A 23,481-nucleotide genomic window follows, 5' to 3' on the forward strand; every position below is an offset into this window, starting at 1 on the left:
ACTCTCAGACAATTTTCAATATTCTGCCATCATGTTTATAAACAGTTGGCTTAAAGCTCTGCTTCCCTGAACTTCCTGTCCAGCACAAGATCACAGGGGAATCCGGAGCACTGTCTTTGATTGGCTGCACAGTCACCATGTTTCAACGCAGTCTAGCTGTTGTGGGAAGAGCACACACTTTAAGGTTAGAGGAGAATGCCCCCCAGGTCTGTCACACCTCTGAGAAGAGCTACAGGATGCCTTGTTTGAAATTTATCCTGAATATCTTCACAACTTTTTGCCAGAAGGCCAAAAATTATTATATGAAATAAAATGTTATGACCAAATGTCTGATAAATTGAAACAGGGATTAAACCCACAAATGTAATTATTTCCCAATAAAAAGCTCACGTTAGAAAAATGCAAAAAATATTGTTTAATCCTAAATCGAAGCAGGGTGATGTGGTGTTTTCAGGAAGCTATATACAGCACCCTGCTGGCCCCTCCTACCAGCCATGATCTGCCCACATTGCATAGCGAAGCAAAGAGACCCAGTAAGGATCTCTTGCTCATTCTAAAATGTAATAAAATAAAGGAAAGATTTTAAATTTTTTTTATTAGCATGATGATGAAAGAGAATGAGAAACCAGCGAAGGTAGATTAGATTTCAGCTTTGCTTAATGGCCATTGAGTTGTTTTGTTGTCCTTTTTTCATATTTGTATTTAGTAGTTGAACTCTTCTGGATCTTTTTGCTATATTAAACTTTCTCTATTGCAGGTACAGAAGCTGCTATGTATGTGCCCTGTTGACTTTCATGGGGTATTTCAACTGGACGAGAGACGAAGAGATGCCCTTATTGCTTTAGGCATTTTCTTGGTTGAATCCGATCTACAGGTATGTCTTATACTAATAATTTGTTTTCTGGTCTTTTGTGGCTGTCAGCCCACAATTATCAGTAAGCTTGATGAACATCATGTTTTTTTTTTTTCTTTGATCAAATCATTATGCACCACTCTTTAAATAATACTGCGATTGTGTTATTTTAGGAAGTGCTTGGTGCCTTTTCATATGTTTATTCCCTTCAGGAAAAGAGGCGCAATGTGCTTTCTTCTTTTGTTTTTTTATGCAAGTAGGAAATATTGCAAATGAAAATGTCCTTTTTACCAATGGCGCCATTTAGTTCAAGCTCTAGGCTGGCTGCTCTCAACTCTTTCACCAGGCTGACTTTGCTGTTAATGTTGTGATCAGACATTGATAGCTGGAGCTTAAATTTCACATACAAAGTAATAGGGCTGGAAGGTAGGACACCATCCCTCTGAGCTCTGTTTATTCAGCTACATGACTACTAATGAATTCAGTTAGACCAAAGGCAGCCAAGAGACAGCCAGTGCTAGACTTCGGAGAGCCCAGGATGCTCTGCAAAATCAGCTTCATAGGTGCTCCTTGTATTAAAGTGACACTTAACCCAGGAGTTAAATCTTAAAAATGCATTCATGTGCCCTAATAACAAAAATGTACCCAATTTGTGTATCACTCAGCTGTAGATCCTCAAATCACCTCTGATTTCATGCTGACACTGTCCTTCCTTCTGGAGGGTGGCTACTTTTGTTCCCCATGGTCCCTGTGCGTGTTGTAAAGTGGCCACCGCTCCAAGCTGGCTCCTGTGATGCACTACAATCTCACATTTAGTTAGCTCATTTTTATTATAGCTTATCACAGGAGCGAGCTTGGAGCGGTGGCTACTTAACAACAAACACAGGGACCACAGGGAACAAAAGTAGCCACCCTCCAGAAGGAAGGACAGTGTCAGCATGAATTCAGAGATGATTTGAGGATCTACGAGGATTTAAGAATTAACCCCTGAGTTTAGTGTCACTTTAATTGAATTTTTTTTTTGTAAAATGGATAATGTAGATTATAAATCAATATATATTCTATCATAGCAGTTTCTAATAATCAATACAAATAATGAAAAACTGTATATAACATACATTTCTAAAACAGACCAAAAGTTTATTACAGTTAACCTTAACACATTGGTTGGATTTGTTGTGTTTTACACTTCATTCTGTAAGTACATGAGTTTAGCCTTCCCAATGCATCCCTACTTTCCGATATATGTATGTCACTGCAGGAGGACAAGTAGTTAAGTAGTAGTAATACAAAAGCCTAATGCTGGCTGTAATTTTTTCTTCTCAGTTGCTTGCAGTCATGTAGACAGGTTATACTGCAGACCTTGTATTTCACAGTAGAGATGAGTATTGCATTAATATTGTATCTATCCGTATATTTAGCACAAAGACCACACGGTTCCCTATCTTCTGAGGCTTTTAAAAGGTCTTCCAAAGGTTCTGTGGATAGAAGAGAATACCTCTCGGCAAGCTAAAGGTGAGGATATATTCTCCGATCCACTAGTTATTTACTGGTACATTTGTCCCTATACCAAAAAAAAAATGACATGGTGTGGTCTATTTATACATGTTTTCACACAGCATTCACACAACTTTCAGCCAAGACTTCTGTTTGGATTCAGTTGGAAAAATGTGTGAATCTTGGGTGAAAAAATATATTAATAGACCCCACTGCGTTTAACTACATTAAAGAAATGCAGTGTATCTTCTGTTATATTGTATTTTATATACTCTCTATATTGTTTTGTTCTAAATTAAATTTATTGAACTATATGTCCAGCTTAAAAAGAACCTGAACTGTCCCAAAATGCTTTTAAGGGGGCAACAGTGCTAAAGTACAGACATCTTGTGCTTTTTGCAAGAACCCGTGTTAGTAAACATGTTGATCTGTTTGTCTCTGTGGAACCCGCTTCCATCCCATGACCAGGTTGTATGGAGCCTAAATTTTGACTGAGAATAAGCTTCACCCCTGTTATTCACATGTCCAATCCAGGTTCTCTAGTGCCTGTTTAAAAGTCTTTAGTGCTGGAATAGATTGGGACCTAATCTTCAACTTGGGCAGAAGTTGAAGGTCTGTGTACAGCCTGGGCCTAGGATGCAAGAGGATGAGACGAGGATAGATTTGAAGACTAATGCCAGCACTTGCGGACATCACATGGTTCTTTAGGACTTTTGCTCTCTTAGAAAATTTTTTGCAGAGTTTAGTTGTTGGTGCTTGGTAATAAATAAAAAGCAGACTGGCTGTTAGTTGATTTTAGTATAGTTTTTAAATTCTCTAAAGACAACGATTCTCCTTATTGTATTTACTTAGGGCCAGCTTCTTTCATTACCTGTTCTTTGCACACTGCTCTGTATTAGGCCAGGTCTAGCTTATTTTAAGGGTTTGCTCCCTCACCTACTGTACAACTTAAGTGTGTGGGTCTTTCTCATGTAGTATAGTATTGTACTGTGTTAGCCATCACATAAAATCCCTTTAAACGCCAAGCTTAATATAATAATAATTTAGAGCCATTCATTAACAGTCAGTCTAGTAAAGGGGTCAAGCAAAGATATCGGCCTCTATTGATGAAGATATTTGAAGGGTTAAACTGCATGAAGGAAATGTTAGTGAGAAATATAATTTGCCAAGTATTAGCTGTTGAATAGTAGATTATAAAAAAATTAAGTGTTACTCAGTACTATTATTTTTTTACGCATTCCAGCAGCTTAGTATAAAAGCTATGGCAGGAGACTGGTTGTCTTTACTTTTATGTTCCCAGATTGCCTATAAACTTTTAAAGCAGACCTTTACACTAAAAAATCTAATTCTGCCAATGCCTTGCTCTATGTATAATGCATAATAATAACAGACATGTCAGGTGTAAAATGCTGTGCTTTTGAAATACTTACACTTGCAGAGCATTCACTTCCTGCTTTGAAAGGGCAAATGACTTCAGTTTGGCAAAGCAATGCACACTGGGATTGCCTTGTCATCAGCAGAGCATTGCTGGGAAATCTCATCTGTAATCTCTGGAGATCTTAGCGAAAGGCATTTTCCTCCCCTGAGATGATGTGCATGGTCACATGTCCTAGTGACATGTGCCAGAAATCCAGGTAGTAAAAGGTGATGCATTAATCTGCCCTTAATAAACATACCCACTGTCAGAAGACAGATTGCAGTCCTACTATGCAGTAGTTTGCATTGGCTTCAAATGCCCTTGTAAGATGGTCACTTTGCCAGTCTAAAATCCAGCTGACAAAATCAGTGTTTAACATTTACATACGATTGCATTTTATGGTCATGATGCAACATCATATTTCACCACCAGGTGGCTCTGCATGTAAGCTATAATTGGAGCTCCCTGTATAGTTAGGAAATGTCCCACTTTTCCTATGGAAGTTCTGAATAATAAAACTTCTGTATGTGTGTCAACTCTTGATTTAGGTTTAATGACTCTTTATTATCACATATCAATCAGTTTTTATTATCTTTATCACAGGTACACTTCCAGTTGCAGAGACCTTCAGCTTCTGTCTGGTTACTTTACTGTCTGATGTAGCCCATAGAGATGTGGCATTCAGAGGGCAGGTAAGAAGTACTTAAGGGCATTGTATACATTACCATCTGACCATACAATCTCTTGTACAATCAACTTTAGATTTAGCAAAAGTATGTTATCTGAGGTACTCATAGTTAAAGTAACAAATCAATTTGCATCCAATCAGGCAGGCCCTTTCACTACACAGGTGTTGGTAAAGCTAAAGGAGACTGTAATACAGTAAGCTCTAAAGAAGGGGGTCTAGCCACTGAAACCTGTTGGCTATTGTCCACCATCACATGCTGAAGGGTCTCTTCATCTTCTTTGTTCAGTACTTGAGTTATTGATCACGGAATTGTTTGCTGATATTATCTGGCCTGAACATGTGAGTAGAAGGGATGTCTGATTTTATATTTTTTATCTTAACCGAACATTCAAGTCCTCAAATGGCTGGTGTCATAGCTTATCACATGTGCAGCACATGGCAACTGCTATCCAAATAGAGGCCGAGATGGTGCTTTCCTAGGAGGGTGTAGTTTCGCTTTAAGGCAAAAGGGTGCAACTTTATGGGGTGAATGTATCGGAGAATCTGACTAGCAAATGTGTTTTATGCTTGCTTTGAGACAACTGATGGGAATCTTGCAATGATTGGCAAACAAATCATTTGCTAATGTATAATTATCCCCCATACAATCTCCCACACCTTTAACAATGTAACGCCATCTAAATTCAGACATTTTTACATGTGCCTGTGGGTGGTTTGTTTAGGGCTCTAGCAACCAGCGGGAATGTAACACATGGAGCTTACACCCCCTATACACAGGAAGGCTTTTACAGATACTAAAGGAAGAAAATAAAGTATTCGCCATTTGGGATTTGTTAAAAGTCTACTATGTGCATGAGGGCTGCACTTCACTGTTCTGTGGTACACTGTTCTATGCTCAGAAAATCTAAAGACACAGGTTCCTCTAAAGTGCTTTCTAAATGCAAGCTTGGTCTTTATCTCTGGCATTCTATCACTATGACTAGATGACATATTTGTGTGTTGTGTCCTCAGATATTGGAGACAATCCTGGATGTGACGCAATGTCTTCTTGGAATGTGCCAGTCTGTGCAGATTCAGGACAAAGGTGAGCTGATTGTATAAAAAGACATTCGATTTTGTTTATAGTTCATGGTCTGTTAATGTGCATGATGAATTTCTAAGTGCATGTATAATAGGCCCCTAACAAAGAGATCATTTTGTAATTGGACAGAATTAGATCCTCTATTGGTGGTTTTTTTTTGTTCAACGTGCTGTTTTTCAACCTATCCCTTCACATTATCAGTCAGTTAGCTTAGAATAATGTGTATGCTGATCTGCTCCCATATTTCACTGCAGCTTTATGATAATGTTAGTTTAGTGTTTTCTCTACACTTGTTTTCAAAAAAGGTAGGAAGGCTACATTCCCCCCGCAGTCTATATAATGTCATTTTAGTTCTATATGTCAAGAAACGCGGAGTGTGGTATTTATACTGCTGTACATTGTGCAGATCTGTCCTTCGGTTTACATCTACTAGACCTACCTATTTATTTATTATTGGTATTCACTGTATATAGTGTTGGCAATTTACATATTACTTTACATATTATTCATTCACATCAGTCCCTGCCATTAAGGAGCTTACACCTATTGTAGGGCTGCAGCTAACGATTATTTCCATAATTGATTAGTTAGCCGATTATTAAGTTTGATTAATCGGATAAAAAAAATGGCTCCAGTGATGGACTACTAGTTTGTATTGAGATTGTAGTCCATCACGGGAGCAAGCTTGGCGCGGTGGAAGTAAAAAAAAAAAAAAGTGTGGTGTGCAATATAGTACATTATACAGGGGCGCAGTGCAGAATATGAATTATGATTATACGGCAAAATGCAGAATACCAGCAGCTATAGAGGAATACAACAAATGCCAGCAATAGTACATTATACTATACTATTATGTATATAATGTATTATTGCTGGGATCTGATGTATTCCTCTATAGATGGTGTTATTCTGCATTGCGCTGTATATAATGTATTATTGCTGGGATTTGTAGTTCTCTATAGCTGGTGGTATTCTCCATTGCACTGTATAATGATTATACTGCGCAATGCAGATTACCACTGACCAGTTATAAAGGAACTACAAATCCAAGCAATAATACATTATACAGCGCAATGGAGAATACCACCAGCTATAGAGGAACAACAAATCCCAGCAATAATACATTATACAGGCTACTTAATATATTATTGCTGGGATTTGGTATTCCTCCATAGCTGCTGGTGTTCTGCAGTGTGCCGCTGCATTATACAATGCAGAACACCATGCACAATACAATGCAATGCAGAATACCAATGAGTAACTCGTTTATGGAGCCGCGAACAGGCGGCCGTGAGCGGCGAGCCGGAAGTTTACATTTTAGCCAACGAATCGACGATGGAAAACGTTGACAACGTTTTCCATGGTCGATTTTAATCGACTTAATCGAATAATTGTAGCAGCTCTAATCTATTGTCTCTATCTCATATGCACACATACTAGGGACAATTTGTTATACCCAGAGGAAAACCGCAGAAACACAGAGAAAACTTGCAAACCATGTAGATAGTGTCCCGGCTGAACCTTAAATCCTGGACCTTAATGCTGCAAGACAGACGTTCTAACCAATGTGCTACCTCTTGATCACTGCTACACTGCTTTATGTCTGTAAAGTTTATACACTGCATAAACTTCACAGACATAAAACTTAGCGGATATGTTTACATATACTGTACATGATCTAGAAATTTAAAAATGAGTATTCTTGCCTTATTGGGGTTGCTTTTAGTGCATGATATAGGAAATCTGTTCTCTTTTCCTGCAGAATACTTGTGTAAATATGCAGTGCCCTGTCTGATTGGCATCTCTCGGGCATTTGGACGATACAGCAACTCTGAAGAATCTCTCCTGTCCAAGCTGTTTCCCAAGATCTCTCCTCAGGCTTTAAAGGCTCCGGAGGAGCTAGAAGGGATCCGCAGGCGCTCCTTCAATGATTTTCGATCAATTCTACCTAACTCACTGCTGACAGTTTGTCAGGGAGACTCACTGAAGAGAAAGACCAGCAGCGTATCTAGCGGTTCACAGGTACAAAATTGTGATTTTTCACTTTCCGCTATGTACAGACACTTAAGATGTGTAGAGGGGAGGGTTTGCAATTTTATATCCTTTCTATTGCTTACCAGAGTGACAGACTAAATCTAATTCCCTAATCATCACGGTCTTTTACTGTTTTATGTTAGCCCTAAGAAAGTAAAGTAACTGCCCTAGAGATGTGGCAAAGTAACAACCAATATTCGTTCTCGGTAATATTGTTAACCACTTGAAGTCCGCGGTGTTAAACCCCCTTCCTGTCCAGGCCATTTTTCAGTATTCAGCGCTGAGGTACTTTGACTGACATTTATTCCGTCATGCAACTCTGTACTGAAATCAATTTTATACCCTTTTTTGGGGACAGATAGAGCTTTCTTTTGGTGGTATTTAATCATCCCCTGGGGTTTTTATTTTTTAATATATTAAGGAAAAAATTACAGAAAATGTAAAAAAAAACAACTGTTTCCCCCTATATTAAATTCTAAAACATTTATTATTACCCAATTTTTTGGTAAAATATAAAAGATGGGGTCGAGTCATGTAAAAAGACACAAAACACGTCAAGCCTTAAAATTGCGCACGTGCGCAAAACCTCAAAAAACGTCATTACCCAAAATTGGCCATAGGCGACGCTATAAAAGCTTTTACCGCTCTATCAGTTTAGTGTTATCAGTGATTGATGGCCCTAAAATTATTGCTTTCACTCCGACGTTCACAGCGATATGTAACATGTGTAGCGCAATTGTCGTTTTCCCGTGCTGACGCATCTGACGCATGTTTACGTTTATATGTGCGTAAACGAAGGGGGGGGACTTAAACATTTTTTTGGGGGGGGGTGGTTACTTTTTTTATTTGTGACTTTTATTTATTTTTTTACTTTTTTTATTTATATTTTATTTTTTTACACTTATTGTTATTGCTATTACAAAAGGGGATAACAATCCCCCTATATATTAGCAAAGGCACACTGACAGGTCCTCTTTATGGAAACATTAGTGGTCTCTAGAACCCCTAATGTCACCTGGGCACCCCAAAAGAAGCTGATGAAGTAGAGATCTGCTTCATCGGCTTCTTCTCTCTGGCTATAGAAGCCCAATGACTGACAGGTGAATGCGGAAGTGATGTAATACACATCACTTCTGCATTCACAGCACGGAGGGAGGTCGGCAAGGAGGAAGATGCTGATCTCCCTCCCATCTCCCTCCCATCTCCCTCCCATCTCCCTCCCATCTCCCTCCCATCTCCCTCCTGACGCCGTCCCGAGCTGGTCCCGGGTCGCAGATGGGCTAGTGGATCCTGAGATTGAAGGTGAGGGGTCAGGAGGGGGGGCAACAAACGCACGCCATACAACCGATCGGCGGCTATAGAACCGCTGATCTGTTGTATGTGAAACAGCCGTTAACGGCTGTAAAAACGAGCGGGCCTTCCCTGCCCGTGTGTGCGCGCAGGAAAAAAAATGCCGTCTGGAGACGGCAACCCGCCAATGCGAGTCTGTTTTTTCTTAATGGGCGGACGGCAGGAGGTTAAAGCCCAACTCCAGGGATTATTTTTCTCTTTTAGTTCTGAAAGGAGTAGAGATAGATTAAAGTTTGTGCCAGGTTTTTATGTCTTTCTCTGAACCCATTGGGAAGATTTTTCCCTCAGCCTGTGTCCCAATGACACCCTTATAGGAAATGGGAGGAACAGCTGTAACAGGAAGTTGCAGGCATCTATAAAAATATTGGGGTCATTTAACTTATGGAATAGAGGCTGTTCACTTTGCAAAGTAAATGATGGTATATAAGGTTACCGGTGTTTACCATGAATACCCAATAATGTGCTTGTGATGTTAAAAAAACAAACAAACAAAAAAACAGAATTGTTGCTTGCACATGATTGGTTGTCTGAGGTGAACACAGCTTCTTCTAATTTATTTAGCTCCATGAACAAAATAAAAAATATTTTAGGTGTTGGCTTTTAGTGTGTTTAAGCTATTTTGTAACTTAAACTTAATCTCATTTTCGTTTTTCCAGGTTAGCCCTGATCGCATTGTCCCCCTTCCTGGATCTCCAGCAGGATCCAGCATCCCGTACTTTGAAGGTAATTTGTCATGAGTCATGTGTAAAGAGGAGTGTGACAAATTTGCATCTGGCTTTCTCATGGTTGCCAAGACTGCATGAAGTACGATAATGCTTGTGCATTTCAATGTGTTGGCATACACTTTGAATTAAGTTGCGCTTTCTCACCATGTTGCACTGCATTTTTTTAGTGTGTGTGTTGTGAGCATGTTAAATCACTTTCCTCTGCCACAAATGTACCAAAGCATCAACTGGGAAACACTGAAGTGCATCCTGGTGTTTTTTTTTTCTTAGCGCTTCCATTGACTTGATTAGTAAACGTCCATTGACTTGAGTTGTAAAAGAACATGTGTAGCCTTTTTTCCAAAACATAATTTTGTGCAGCGCTGCCATGGCAACGGGCTCTTGGAGTTCAGCTTTCATGTGGGATTGTTCTGCCCTGGGTTGATGAAAAGTCCAGTTTGGTGTATTTATGAATGCTTGGCCCTGTTCAAGTCCTTTCAGGGCACAGGACTGTATAAGTGAGAATGCATTGCAACGCATGCTACTGTTTTTATATTGTGAATAAGCAGAGCTTTGTATTACAGTCCTCTTAGACATCCAAGCCTTAACTTTTTGCAGTTTTAATACTGTAACAGCTGTGCTATAGTTATTCCAAAATAAGCTTGCTGCTTAGGTGTTTAATGGAAAAAAATGGATTTGTGGTCTCACATCCAGCCATTTTACTGTTTTCATCCTCCCAGGTTCCTATCTGCCAGATGGCAGCTCAGTAGACCCGGATTATTACCTCACCACCATCAGCTCTAGCTTCTCTGTGTCCCCTCTTTTCACTGGTGTAAACAACAAGGATTTTGACATTCCACAGGAAACCCTTCGCCACCTACTAAGCATGGTATTGTTATGTGATATTTTCTTCAGATAAGCCTTTATTAAGTGTGTGGCTTTGCCTGGATACAGATATGAAATATATTGCTTTCTAAAGTGGTCAGAGTGGAGCAACAGTGCTAATTTACCAATATCACTGGCTGGAGGGAGCGCCATGACAGCTGGTTGCCTCGGAAATTTGCGTGATTTTAGCAATTAGAGACAAATGAGCACTTAACCCTTGTAGTGCAGGAATAGCCCCACTGCAAGGGTTAATCAAAAGAATTCCTGGAGTTCTTTGTTAAAGTTAGACTGTTGCTTTGCCTATTAAATTGCTATCTGTGTGAATGCTTTCTTAAAAATGAATTCCTTCTGTGGTTATTTTACAAAGTTGGCAGCATAACTCAACTTACCATAGATGTAAATATTAGGGATGTACCGATACTAGTATTGGTGCCGATGCCGAGTATTTGGGCGAGTACTTGTACTCCCCCAAATGCTCGGATGCCTAGCCCAATACTTCCGGTATCAGTAAGCGAGTCATCACATGCTGACCGGCTTCCTGATTGGCCGGGAAGCCGGCTCCATGTTCCCTCATCACTTGTGTGTAATGACTCGCTGCCCGGCTTCCTGATTGGTCGGGAAGCTGGCCAATCAGGGAGCCGGGTGCCGTGTAATGACGCGGCGCCTGGCTTTCTGACTGGTCGGAAAGCCAGCTTCATGCTCCCTCGTCACCTCATGACAAAGGAGCATGGAGCCAGCTTCCTAGCCAATCAGGAAGCCGTGCACCGCACCATTACACGGCGCCCGGCTTCTTGATTGGCCAGGAAGCCGGCTCCATGCTTTCTCGTCACCCAGTGACGAGAAGCATGGGGACGGCTTCCGGGCTAATCGGGAAGCCAGGTGGCGAGTCATTACACGCTGCCTGGCTTCCTTAATGGGACTTCTGGTATCGGTATTCGGTATTGGCGAGTACTGAAAAAAAAAATATCGGTACTTGTACTATATACCAAAAAAAAACGGTATCGGTGCATCCCTAGTAAATATGATATCTTCAGAATTAACGGAGAATGTATTTTCTCATGACCTTGCTATGAAACAATGGAAGTATGTATGGCAGTATAAGACTGCAATATTATTGATGTATTTTTGATGAAAAGTGTTAAACCAATCTTGATTTTTCTCTGATACTGAAGACCATTTGTATTTTCCTGCAGGTGAAGCAGATTGTGGCAGATCCAATGCTGAGCTCATTAGATTCCCTAATAAATGAAGTTACAGAGGTACACTTTACACTTGTTTATACCTTTTTCCCTAGTTTATGCAGGATTAATCCTAGTGGATTACTGCACACAGAAAAGAAATATAGTCTCTCTCACTCGGTCATCTTCTGTAATGTTTATTTCCCGCTAGCTCTGTAAAGGTTTGTGATTTTGAGTTCCCATTATCCAATTTTGTTAAAATGAGATGCTGGTCTATCCACGCCGTTCTGTTCCAGGAGAAATGGGCATCTCAAGTTTTTACGTAACCCTTTATTCATCATTTGCCAGTGTATTTGCATTAAAGGCGAACTATGGGATGAGTGAAATACACTCATCCCCATAGCTAGAACTGAGCAATCGCAAGCCACTGATCACAGGGATTCTCTCCTCTCCGATCCTCCAGCGCTGACTGGAGGGACAGATGGGGGGGAGGGGGCAATGAACCCAGCTGGCTCTTCCTCTGGGTGGATCCCAACAATATATTGTCAGGATCTTTCCCGGCTGCAGCACGGCTCTACGCTGTCAGCATATAGCGGTCAATAGCCCCCTATATGCTGAGTTTTGGGTCACAGGAGAAGATTAGTAAATGTCCTGTGACCCTAAAGAGAACTACGGCCAAAAAAAGGGTTGGCCATAGTTCTTTTAACCCTTTACTGATCACTTTGTTGTCTACATACCTTTAGAAAATACAGGATATTTCTTTCCTAAAGGATGTTTCCTTCTTAAAATAGGTTTTATTTTTACTCCTTTTTTTTTTCTTATGGAATTGTTCGCCAGTGTTATTATTATACAGGAGTACTATAGGGCCAACAGTTTGTGCAGCACTTTACAAAATAAAGGGATTAGTAAGTCCCTGCTTGTGAGAGCTTACAATCTAAAAGCACTAGCATTAGCAATGAACTAAAATAAAAAGTTTCCCCTAGAACTGACATTGGTTTGCATATGCTATTGATGCTCAAGCACAGATCAATGTTAAGAGCTATAGGTGCATAGAACGTCAGTGTGGCTTTCTGAAAATGTAATGCAAATGCATTGTTTCAAGCTGCTTTACAGCACTTTTATCTAACTGAATACATGTCAGAGAGTGTTTAATCTGATTTTAATATTTTATTTTATCTTGGAAAATCCATTGCACATATTCAGTATGTTTTTTGTTTTTTTTCCTTTTAGGGAAATCCCAATGCAGATCTGTATTATAAAACATTCAGTGATCCACTGTATGTGGCAATGTTTAAGATGCTCAGAGATACACTGTACAACATGAAAGGTAAGTGTTCATAACTGATCTTTTCCAGAATGGAATATATATGGTGCTTGTTTAGAGTTTTAAGCGGTTATGACAAAAAAAATTTGGCCTAAAACATTTGCACGTTTAAACGTTTAGGCCAGAAAAACTTTTAGGAATTTATGCCTGTGTTGTGGAAACTGTATTCTGCATATGGCAATGTTAAATATGTAGACATCTTGCTATATATCGCTAACGTATGTTAGAAAGCATAATGGTACATGGCCAGCTAGAGATTTGCATTGAATTATTCTTCGTTGGTTTCACCAATACCTTCATAGGATGTAGTGTAGTCCTCTTGCTCATACCTGGGTAGCATATCCTTAATCTGTTAAAATAAGTCTGTTAAACTTCTTTTTTAGACCTCCCAACCTCATTTGTGAAGGAGATCCATGACTTTGTGCTTGAACAGTTCAACAGTAGCCAATCAGAGCTGCAGAAGATACTTCACGATGTGGAAAAGTTACACAATGAACTTAGTCCTTTGAAGCTTAGGTGTCAGGCAAATGCAGCCTGTGTGGACCTCATGGTGTGGGCAGCAAAGGATGAACAAGGTAAAACGTTGTAAATGGTGGAGAAAAAGCTTTTCTTCAGCTTTTCTTCAGCGGTTCGATTCTAATCAAGATATATTTATTGCCTTTTATACCAAAGGTGCAGAAAACCTGTGCATCAAACTTTCTGAAAAACTGCAGTCCAAGACATCCAGCAAAGTTATCATAGCTCACATGCCTCTCTTGATCTGCTGCTTACAGGTTGGTTTTTGACAATTCAATTGACTTTCGGGTGTGTGAATCTCATTGTCTGAAGGTTTACATGTGTTTTGTATCTGTGACTCCATCTCTTCGGGATTTTCTGGTGATACCATCTCCAGTGCTGGTGAAGCTGTACAAATATCACAGCCAACATCAGACAGGTACTTTTTCTTTTATAAACATTTTTTATTAAGTTTTTGTAAACATTTTTTATACCCCAAAAAAGAAAAACAATTCACCACAAACCATACTTGTGGAGACAGGTACTCTTTTTTTTTTTTTTTTTTAAACCTAGTGTTTAAATATTTAAGGGATCCTGTCTGATAGAATTCCGCACCCCTTCTGAAAATACTAGTTGCCTACCTGTTATGGTGATCATCTGGATTTATTACTTTTTGTGTTGTGAACCTGGTACTGGTTTAATTTGAAACCCTAGACCTGCATTATTGTGCCAGACAGCTTGCATTTTCAGGAATAGCAGCAGAGATTTTGGTTTTGGCAGGTTCTCTTTAAAGTGAAAACTGTAGGCTGAGCACAAAAATCACTTCTAAGTGTGCAAAGTTAATAGTTGCATACCTTTAAAGTATGATATAATAGGTATAATTTTTCACATTTTGTAATAGAATAGTATTTGCTTAAAACTGTACGCACACAACTGGCTTTATTTGCTATTTTTTTAGTATTGTCCTAGAAATATATCCTGCTGAAAATAGTGGTGTAATTGGAAGAATTCCTGTTGACAAGTCTGTAAAGCATGTTATTACAGCATGGTTTTTCTCACTTATAATCTTAGGAGGCAATGATATCAAGATTAGCATTACCAATGAGCACTCAGAATCCACAATGAACATAATTCACGGCAAGAAGAGCCAACCATCTATGTATGAACAGCTGCGGGACATAGCTATTGAGAACATCTGCAGGTACTAGAGTTTGTAGCTGTGCTACTGAAACATCAGGGAAGCTTAATGGGTGTACTGTTTTCCATTAATCCAAAGGAAAAATTGAGGTGTAGCCCATAGTAACTGAATTTCTAACCTGTACTTTAAAAATGATAGGAATCAGTTACTATGGGCAGCACATGCTGCCTGATTAATTTGCAAATATTATGTTAGAAAAGACATTCTACTTCTGTTTAGTGTTCGTTATATGACCAGAATACTGAACTCTCTGGTTTGTTAACAATAATACAACCTTGTGCTGACAGGAAACATCCATCTGCAAGCTGTATCGGCATTGTCATCAGAATGTGAACTACTATAGCGATGACCTTACTAAACTAACAAAAAGAGACTGGAAAATGTCCAAGATACACTCTGTGGTAGTATGCAAATCCACAGTTGCCTTGGCTTAATGCAATAGGCAGTGAACACAATGTGATATTAAAAATGAGAACTAGCCATGGAAAATTACATAAAAATACAGCTCGTTATGGCTGTTAGAAATATTTTTGCAAGCTAAGTTATGTGATATTTATTCTATATTTCATTTCAGGTGTCTAAAGGCAGGGTTAACCATTGATCCGGTTATTGTGGAAGCTTTCCTGGCTAGTTTATCCAATCGCCTTTACATTTCCCAGGAGAATGACAAGTATGTAACATTGCTGAAGTATCATTTTCATTGTGTTGATCCACATAGCAAGGGTATGTTAGTCTGTGTGAAATAGAAATATTGGGTCTATTAAATGCTTGCACTAATTATTGCCTATGTTGACCTAACAACCAGTTAGATTTAACCCTATGCTAGAAAAGGGCACTGTTAAAGGGATTAAAGTCAAAAGGTTTTCAAGCCATTTCAAATGCTGATGAAATCACTTACAATGGATGCAGCTTCTTGATGTTTAAAATCCTTGAGCACTGGCCCTGATATCCTGTTTTAGTAGTACTAGTAAGCTGTGTGCATCTTAATAAACACACAGACACAGCAAGGCAAGACACAACCCCCCCTCCCCCACTCCTCCTTCCTTCTCCAAACTAGTAGATGGACAACTGCTGGAGACCTGCACTGTTGCTTGTGATCTTGTACTGGACAAGAAGTTCAGGGAAGCCAAGCTAAGAGAGTTGGTCAAAAATATAAAGAATTACTTTGCTGGGTAATGTTTGTTTGATTTGGATTCTTTATTGAGAAACAATTTAAGCGTTTAATGCTACTTCAACACATATCCAATGGTTTGCCTTGATGAGGGCCCACACTTTCTTTACCTGGTTTATGTTGTCTTTCCTCCCCGTTTATGGGCCCTGTTTCTTTGTACAGCAGGACATACTAGAATTTACAGTGATTTCCCCGGTATGTTTGTTAAAGGAGAATTATGAGGTGAGTGATTTTCACTCAGCCTCATAATCTGAGCCGACCTTGACAATGAAACTGTCGCAGGTCGGCTCAGTAGATCGGGAAGTGAGCGAACACATCCTGGCGCTCGCTCACTTCTCGATTCTGTGCCGGCAGAGAGCCGTGACAGGGGAGGGACTGGATTCCCCCCCTCCCCTGTCCGATCCTCCAGCACTGACTGGCGGAACGGACGGGGGAGGGGGCGAGTACAGCTGGCTCTGCCTCTAGATAGGCAGAGCCAGCTGTCACTCACGCAGCTGGGCGGATCCAGACATAATTGTCGGGATCCGTTTCAGCTGCCGCGTCTCAGTATTCCGCGAGCTGCAGCTCGTGGTATACTGAGCTTTGGGTGACGGCAGGACGCTAGTTTGTGGCTTCCCGTTACCCTTAGGAGAACTATGGGAAAGAGCCCTGACCCTATAGTTCTCCTTTAAGCACTAGCTGCAGTTTTTCTTTTCTCTTATGGTGATGCAGACCCTCTGTATTTCATCTCTTCAGACCATTAATAATACCTGGCATTATTGGTACTTGTTTTTTTTCTTCTTTTATTTGGCTTCCAGATCTAAAGCTTGATGAGATATGTAGTTTACTGCGAATGCATAATTGTGCACTTTACTGTTAATTATCTTAACCAGTGTTACTAATGGCAACTCTTTCAATAGTCTCAAGAAATGTGAGGGACTTAAAGGAGAACTATTGGGTCAGTGTTTTTCCCCATAGTTCTCCTTAGGGTAACGGGAGGACACAAACTAGCGTCCTCCCGTTACCCTAAGCTCGGTATGCCGCGAGCTACAGCTCGCGATATACTGAGACGCCGCAGCTGGAGCGGATCCCGACTTAGATGACGGGATCCGCCCAGCTGCGTGAGTGACAGTTGGCTCTGCCTATCTAGAGGCAGAGCCAGCTGTACCCGCCCCCTCCCCCGTCCGTTCCGCCAGTCAGCGCTGGCAGATGGGAGAGGGGAATCCAGCCCCTCCCCCTGTCACGGCAGAGAGCCGTGACAGGATCGAGAGGCGAGCGAACCCGGTATGTGTTCGCTCACCTCCCGATCTACTGAGCCGACCTGTGACAGTCTCATTGTCACAGGTCGGCTAGAACTATGAGGTGAGTGAAAAGCACTCACCTCATAGTTCTCCTTTAAATTCTAAGGTTAGGAGGGCCCTGGTTTGTAACTTTTTTTAAATATGCCTCCCAGGTTTGTGTTTCCGAAGAGACCTATCTGCTGGGCAATAGAATATTGGGGTTGAAAATAGCATGCATGGGTGCCCATTATCATACAATCTACTCCAAGTACACTACTTGTGTGAGTGTCATTCACAAAGTGCGTAACTTCCACCCTCTGGAACTGAAGCTGCATCTGGAGAGTAAATATATTTTTATACATTCTGTTATTGACAACATGGCTATTGTGCTCATGGGCCTCGTTGTGTCTACCACCACTGGCTGAATCCCAAATACTTTATGCACCTTTGTAGCAAGAGATCCAGTATTGCACATTCTGTATTTTATTTTTGCATGACTTTAATATGCCCTCTTATAGGTAGATTCCAATGTTCCACAATACCCTGCTTGTTTTATTGGAATTGTCCACAGCCCATAGATGAACAGATCTCTGGTGCTGGTCTCGCTCTATACTTAGAGAGTTTACATGCCATACTACCTCACATGGCAAACTATTTCAGACATACTTGGCCATTGCCTCTTTGGATATCCTTCACTCCATACGATATGTTCAGAATCATCTCAGAGCTTGCCCCACTTCTCATAAAGCTCCTTAGACAATAGAGGCAAAATGTGTAGAGCAGAGACTGTTCCACACAGTGGTGGAACTACCAGCGTCGCAGAGGTCGCAGCTGCGACCGGGCACTGGAGTTCCGCCACTTAGAGGGGGCCCAGGACAGGAGGACGGGGCCCATTGTAACCGCTGATTGCCAGGATATTTAATATCCCGGTAACCGCTAATATCAGTACCGGGACTTCTTCCTCCTGTCCTGGGCCCTGCATGGTTCACGCTGCTCCCCCTCACCTTGTTCCGGGCGCAGCGTGAAGACAGTGACTAGTTGTGCCTCTGGTCCCAGATATTGGATAACTGGCCTGTTGTTGGTTTGCTGAAACTGAGGACAACAAAGTTGTTAATCTAGAAGGAGCCATATTAAGTTCCTTACCACAACTATCTCGTTTTCAGGGGTCCACGTGCATACCCCACCCTCCCATTACAAATGCAATCCACCATAAAAGTTTGGCTCTTGGCCAGATATAAGTCCCTTAAACCTAATCATTCGTTTCCTTTACTAATCTAATCATTAGTCAACCCTAACCTAGTCCTTTTCATACAACTTCCAATCTGCAATTATGGGCGAGATTTGGTGTGAAACTGTCACAGCACCTATTGCCAAGTGGTAATCTCTTATCTTTCCAAGACTTAAAAAACAAAATTGTCTTTACAACTGGATGTTCTTTCAGTACCTTCAGACACAGCATGTGGCGTAATTCCAATTCCTTCAAATGATTAACTTTCATATCTTCTCTGTCATTGGCAAACAGACACTCCCTCTTTACACCAGGAGGACTGGAAGGACTCCCTTAAAAAAAGTGCACTATGATCTTCTGTAAAGATAAATTGATTCAGACTCTGCTTTTTGAATAGTATCTATCATACTCCGCAAAGATTGCATAAGATTTACCTTAACCTCCCACCTATCCTAGGTGCACTGCCCACAGATCAAAGGATACTGGTCAAAAATCGTAGCTATTGTTAAATCTAAATTGCATACAGCCTTGTAGTCCAGCCATACCCTTGTACTTTTGGGTATGGACATTGATGTACATCTTTCCCATCCTCTTAAACTTGTGATATTGTGTTAAAAAGCAAATCTTCTCAATGCCACCTCAGCCTTTAGCATAGTTGAACTGATAATCAGTTTATTCCTTATGTACAAGCTAACTTAAATGAGTTGAAATTGTCCACAAAAGTTTAGACACAATGACTTTTATCCTATATGTTAAACAATAAAGAGTTGTTTGTCTTGTGTTTAGGGATGCCCATCTGATTCCAGATCACACAATCCGTGCATTGGGGCACATTGCGGTGGCCCTCAGGGATACCCCAAAGGTGATGGAGCCTATTCTTCAGATACTGCAGCAGAAGTTCTGCCAGCCGCCATCACCACTAGATGTGCTCATCATAGACCAGCTGGGGTGTATGGTGATAACTGGCAATGTAAGTAGTTTGATTTGCGTAAGAAACAATAATTACCTGCACAACACTTGAGTTTTTAAACTGTTAACATCTGTAAGATCTCTTTGGGATACAGAGAGGTTGAACATTGTAAATAAGCAGTTATGTCTGTAAAGGAGGGAGATGATGAGTCGGAATACAATTTAGACAGATGGTAATGAAGTTTGTAGCGTATTAAAAGAGGGTTATCCGTAAACATGGATCAACTGATCTTGAGGGTTATCGGGGAGAATTTAGGGGCAAAGGTTCAAAGTCTGTTAGCAAACATGGTTTCTGGCTTGTTGGCTCTTGCATAGAATTTTTGTTGCATCTAGCACTGTCTTGGTCCGTAAGGCAAAGGTTTCTTTTAATCAGAGACTTTAAGAGGACTTTTCATTAGCAGTTCACTGATCTAAGATGCTCAAAAATGTAAAATTACAATAACCCAAATTGGTTGTTTCTTGACCAGATCAGGACAAGGTTTCATGTGAGTGGAAGAGCACTGACTGCTGAAGTTCCTTTTTTTAAGTGTGCCTTTCAGCAATTTTATCAAATACAATGAAAGATGGTACCCAGACTTGCAAGTGTGATTTAATTGCACTTGAACCTTGGTCCTGGCCAACTACATTTTTTTTTGTGTCCAGTGACATCACTTCAGTAGCCTGGTAGGGAAGGGATATAGGCAAGTGGACATGGCTTAGCCATGAACGGGATGCCTTCCAATATCAGAGTGAGACTAAAATGGATAGCAACTTTAAAAAGTAAAATAAAAAGCTGTTTAAAATGGCTGCCAGGTAAAGTTTATTGCTGAACTAGTCAAACACAAGGGCATCAGGAGCTGACTGATAAGTAGTCCTATGAATGGTTAGCTCTTGGTCTCGGAGCCTTCATGGAACAGCTGTAGCGTCACAAGGAGGCTAAAGCATTGGGTTGTCTGTGTATTATTTTATTCACCCTGAACGTCTCCTTTTTAAATGTGGAATTAAAAAGGATGAATGCCAATTACTTTGGTCCTGTTCAAGTTAATACAGAGAAAATTTGGGTTTTTCTTTTTTTGTAGAAGGGTACCAACACATTTGTTTACATCTGTAGTATCTTCTCTTTCTCTCTGTAATATATGTGGGTTTTAAAGCTGAACTCCAGGAGGAAAAAAAACTAAATTTTGTGAGATTTTCAATACAAGGGGCTGTGAATGGATGAACGCAGTGTCTGCCGTCTTTCATTCACAGAATGCCTGGTATTCTGTGACAAGAATACAAAATGTTTTATGAATGGAGTGTAGAGTAAGTGACCACTAACTGTTATCACTGAACTAGAGCTGGGACTGTAAGTTTCAGCATCCCAAGTTCGGTACTGGGTAATACGTGAAAATAATGATAGTAATAGTGTTACCTATCACAGGGGCATCTACACATGGGACACCCATGATTAGAGGTCATTTATGTTTACACAGCAAATTTAAAAAATATTCGCTTTTTTTATGGCGTTCAGCTTTGTTAAAATTGTGACATAGTTTTCCTTCCAAATGCCATCTTTTCCTGAACAAGCTGTACAATGATTTCAAGTATGTGTTTACAATGTGAGGAATAATTCCCCCGTTTAGATTGAAGAGTATACACCAGATTAAATCCTTAATGAAAGGATTTTTGGCTAATATAATAACCTGGATTCTGTTTATCTATAAAATCTCTTGACTGTAATTTCCCCCTTGAGCAAAAGGTTAGTCACATTGAAATGAAATGGCCAGTAGTAACCATAGAGTCTCTAATGGGTTTTTTCCTCTTATGTTCTCTACAGCAATACATTTACCAGGAAGTGTGGAACCTTTTCCAACAGATAAGTGTGAAAGCCAGCTCAGTTGTCTATTCCTCCACCAAGGATTCCAAGGATCATGGATATAGGTATGTTTACATAATAATCTTTTTATATAGCCAAGCTGATCTTCATTTGGCATGCCTGCATGTTCTGTAAAGCTGGCCATACACCTTACAACCATCGCATGACTTTCATTGCGCGATGGGTGTAAGATTAAAATTAAAATTTCGTACGATCTGCCCATCTTGGACAGGCAGATCGTACTTGCGATCATCCCATGCCCGCCCTGCTGAGGGGAGGGCTTCCGATGACTGCAATGCTGAGCGGGCAGTGTGCTCTTGCGCACACCGGCCCGTGCGGCATTTGTCTTACGAGCACGCCACAAACCCGCCGAAAATCGTAAGATTTTCGGCTGGTTTTGCAATGTGCTCGTAAGACAAAAGACATGCGACCGTACAGTAGAAACGGTCGCGCGCCTTCCATACACCTGCCGATTATCGTAAGATCGCGGGATCACCCGCTATTATCGTACGATAATCGGCAGGTGTATGGCCACCTTAAGTTTCACTTAATAAAGAAAATGTATTATTCAAGCTGCTATCATTATTGAAAACAATGAACACCTGTTAACTGCAAATTGCCTGTTTTCTGTAGGATTAGTCTCAAAGTATTATTTGTGAAATCACTGAAATCTCAAAGGTTTATTTCCACATACTTGTTCAAATAAACATGCTCTTACATGTTATGGATAGAATGAACATCCTAATACTGCACTTCTTCTTCTCATTGTTTCCATGTGTTTGTAAGGTCATTGGATTTTTTAACTTTATTACCTGACTCCATTTTTATTCATTTTGTCTTGAATAACATATAAACTGGTATTAAAGTGATTCTGTCATTGGCATCTATACCTACAGCAGCGTTTATTGCCCCCCTCTTTGCTCAAATGCTAGATGGTTCTGAAAGGGCAAAGCAGTGATGCCCACTCCATCCCACCACGAATCATTTCTATTGACCTGTCATTATAACAAGCTGCTTCACTGGTTAATAGAAATGTGTAGGAGGTGGCAAGCAAGCTCCACAAATACCAGGAAGTGTTGGAGCTGGCCCAAAGAGAACAACCTGGCATTTGGTGTAGAGTGGGCAAAGAAAACCGCTGCAGGTACTTTATACCTGCTAGCAGCTAAGAATGACACTTCTTCATCAATTCTATGGACAGACACTGTTCCTTGGCTGTAATAAACGCGCTGGCAAACATTGCGGCCAACATCCAGGGAGAACAGCTGGTGGATGAGCTTCTGATGAACCTATTGGAGCTGTTTGTACAGTTGGGGCTAGAGGGAAAACGGGCCAGTGAAAGAGCCAGTGAGAAAGGCCCAGCGCTGAAGGTGAGTGTGTGGATTTCATGTAAGCCTAGTTTCAAATATGGTACCGTTAATAGTACTTTTTATCTTTTATGAAGTAAATAGAAATGTCTTATACATTGTAGTAATTTAGACTGTAGCTTATATTGTCAGCTGAAAGTCGGGTGAACTAAGTGAGTAAAATTTCAGCAATTCTGTATGTTTAGTTTTCTTTTGTCATTAAGTGGAACTGCCTGGTATTTTTTCAATAATTAACCAAATATGCCAATTGATATAGCTTAATGCAATGGCCTTCCCGTTATCAAATCCATTTGATTTGTTATTTGATTAGATGTATCTGCCTTGCAATTAAAATAGTTAGTATTTTGAGAAGGGACACAGAACTTGTAGATAATTGGGTTATACTGCCGCTACAGGAGGATTTGGACACTGGCAAACAAGAAAAGGTGACCAGCTTGGTATAATGCCCCCAACTCCAAGCATGTCTCAGTTTTTTACTGGTATCCTAGGAGTTTTGTCATCTTTTCACTACTGTAAACAATGTGTAACTCTTTTTATTAGCCATTTTTGCTTTTTTAAGATTTTTTTTTTTTCCTGACTTCATCTACACGTTGCTTGAGCTGGTCATTTTATACAGCTAACGGGATCAGCGTATTCTGAAAGCAATAGCTTTGGTGGCTGTACCCAGACCTCACAGGGCTGGACACTTGCAGGTACTTCCAGGGATATGACCTTTGGGTAGTGGGTTCTACATTATGACGCTTTCCAGGATTTTGTTTACTGTGTTAGTTAGTCGTGGATCACTTTCCAGGTCCAGAGCTGTGGCACAGCCTTTGGTGTGACCCAGTCTCTGAAGACTCATGTACAGTATGTGTAGGCAATCTCGACTGAGCATTGAGAGCTTTTTTGTTCATAAGAACTGTTGGGTGCTATTATTATTCCTAATTTTACACTGGTTTTCCGTGTTAAAGGG

At 40.4% G+C, this 23,481-nt stretch overlaps 1 protein-coding gene across 1 annotated transcript in view; it reads left to right on the top strand.

Moving 5' to 3' along the window:
• The window catches only part of PI4KA (phosphatidylinositol 4-kinase alpha), a 106,100-nt gene that overhangs the window by 8,559 nt on the left and 74,060 nt on the right, over nucleotides 1-23,481 (top strand). Inside the window, 17 exon segments of the mRNA XM_018566031.1 lie at nucleotides 758-874; nucleotides 2,275-2,368; nucleotides 4,371-4,459; nucleotides 5,467-5,539; nucleotides 7,299-7,558; nucleotides 9,577-9,643; nucleotides 10,365-10,513; nucleotides 11,703-11,768; nucleotides 12,918-13,014; nucleotides 13,395-13,586; nucleotides 13,684-13,790; nucleotides 13,792-13,945; nucleotides 14,578-14,707; nucleotides 15,279-15,374; nucleotides 19,149-19,332; nucleotides 21,127-21,230; nucleotides 22,364-22,532. Coding sequence (XP_018421533.1) covers nucleotides 758-874; nucleotides 2,275-2,368; nucleotides 4,371-4,459; nucleotides 5,467-5,539; nucleotides 7,299-7,558; nucleotides 9,577-9,643; nucleotides 10,365-10,513; nucleotides 11,703-11,768; nucleotides 12,918-13,014; nucleotides 13,395-13,586; nucleotides 13,684-13,790; nucleotides 13,792-13,945; nucleotides 14,578-14,707; nucleotides 15,279-15,374; nucleotides 19,149-19,332; nucleotides 21,127-21,230; nucleotides 22,364-22,532 — 2,148 coding nt within the window.

The sequence above is a fragment of the Nanorana parkeri genome, unplaced genomic scaffold (assembly GCF_000935625.1).
Source record: "Nanorana parkeri isolate BGI_ZX_2015 unplaced genomic scaffold, ASM93562v1 scaffold909, whole genome shotgun sequence".
Classification (NCBI taxonomy): Eukaryota; Metazoa; Chordata; class Amphibia; order Anura; family Dicroglossidae; genus Nanorana; species Nanorana parkeri.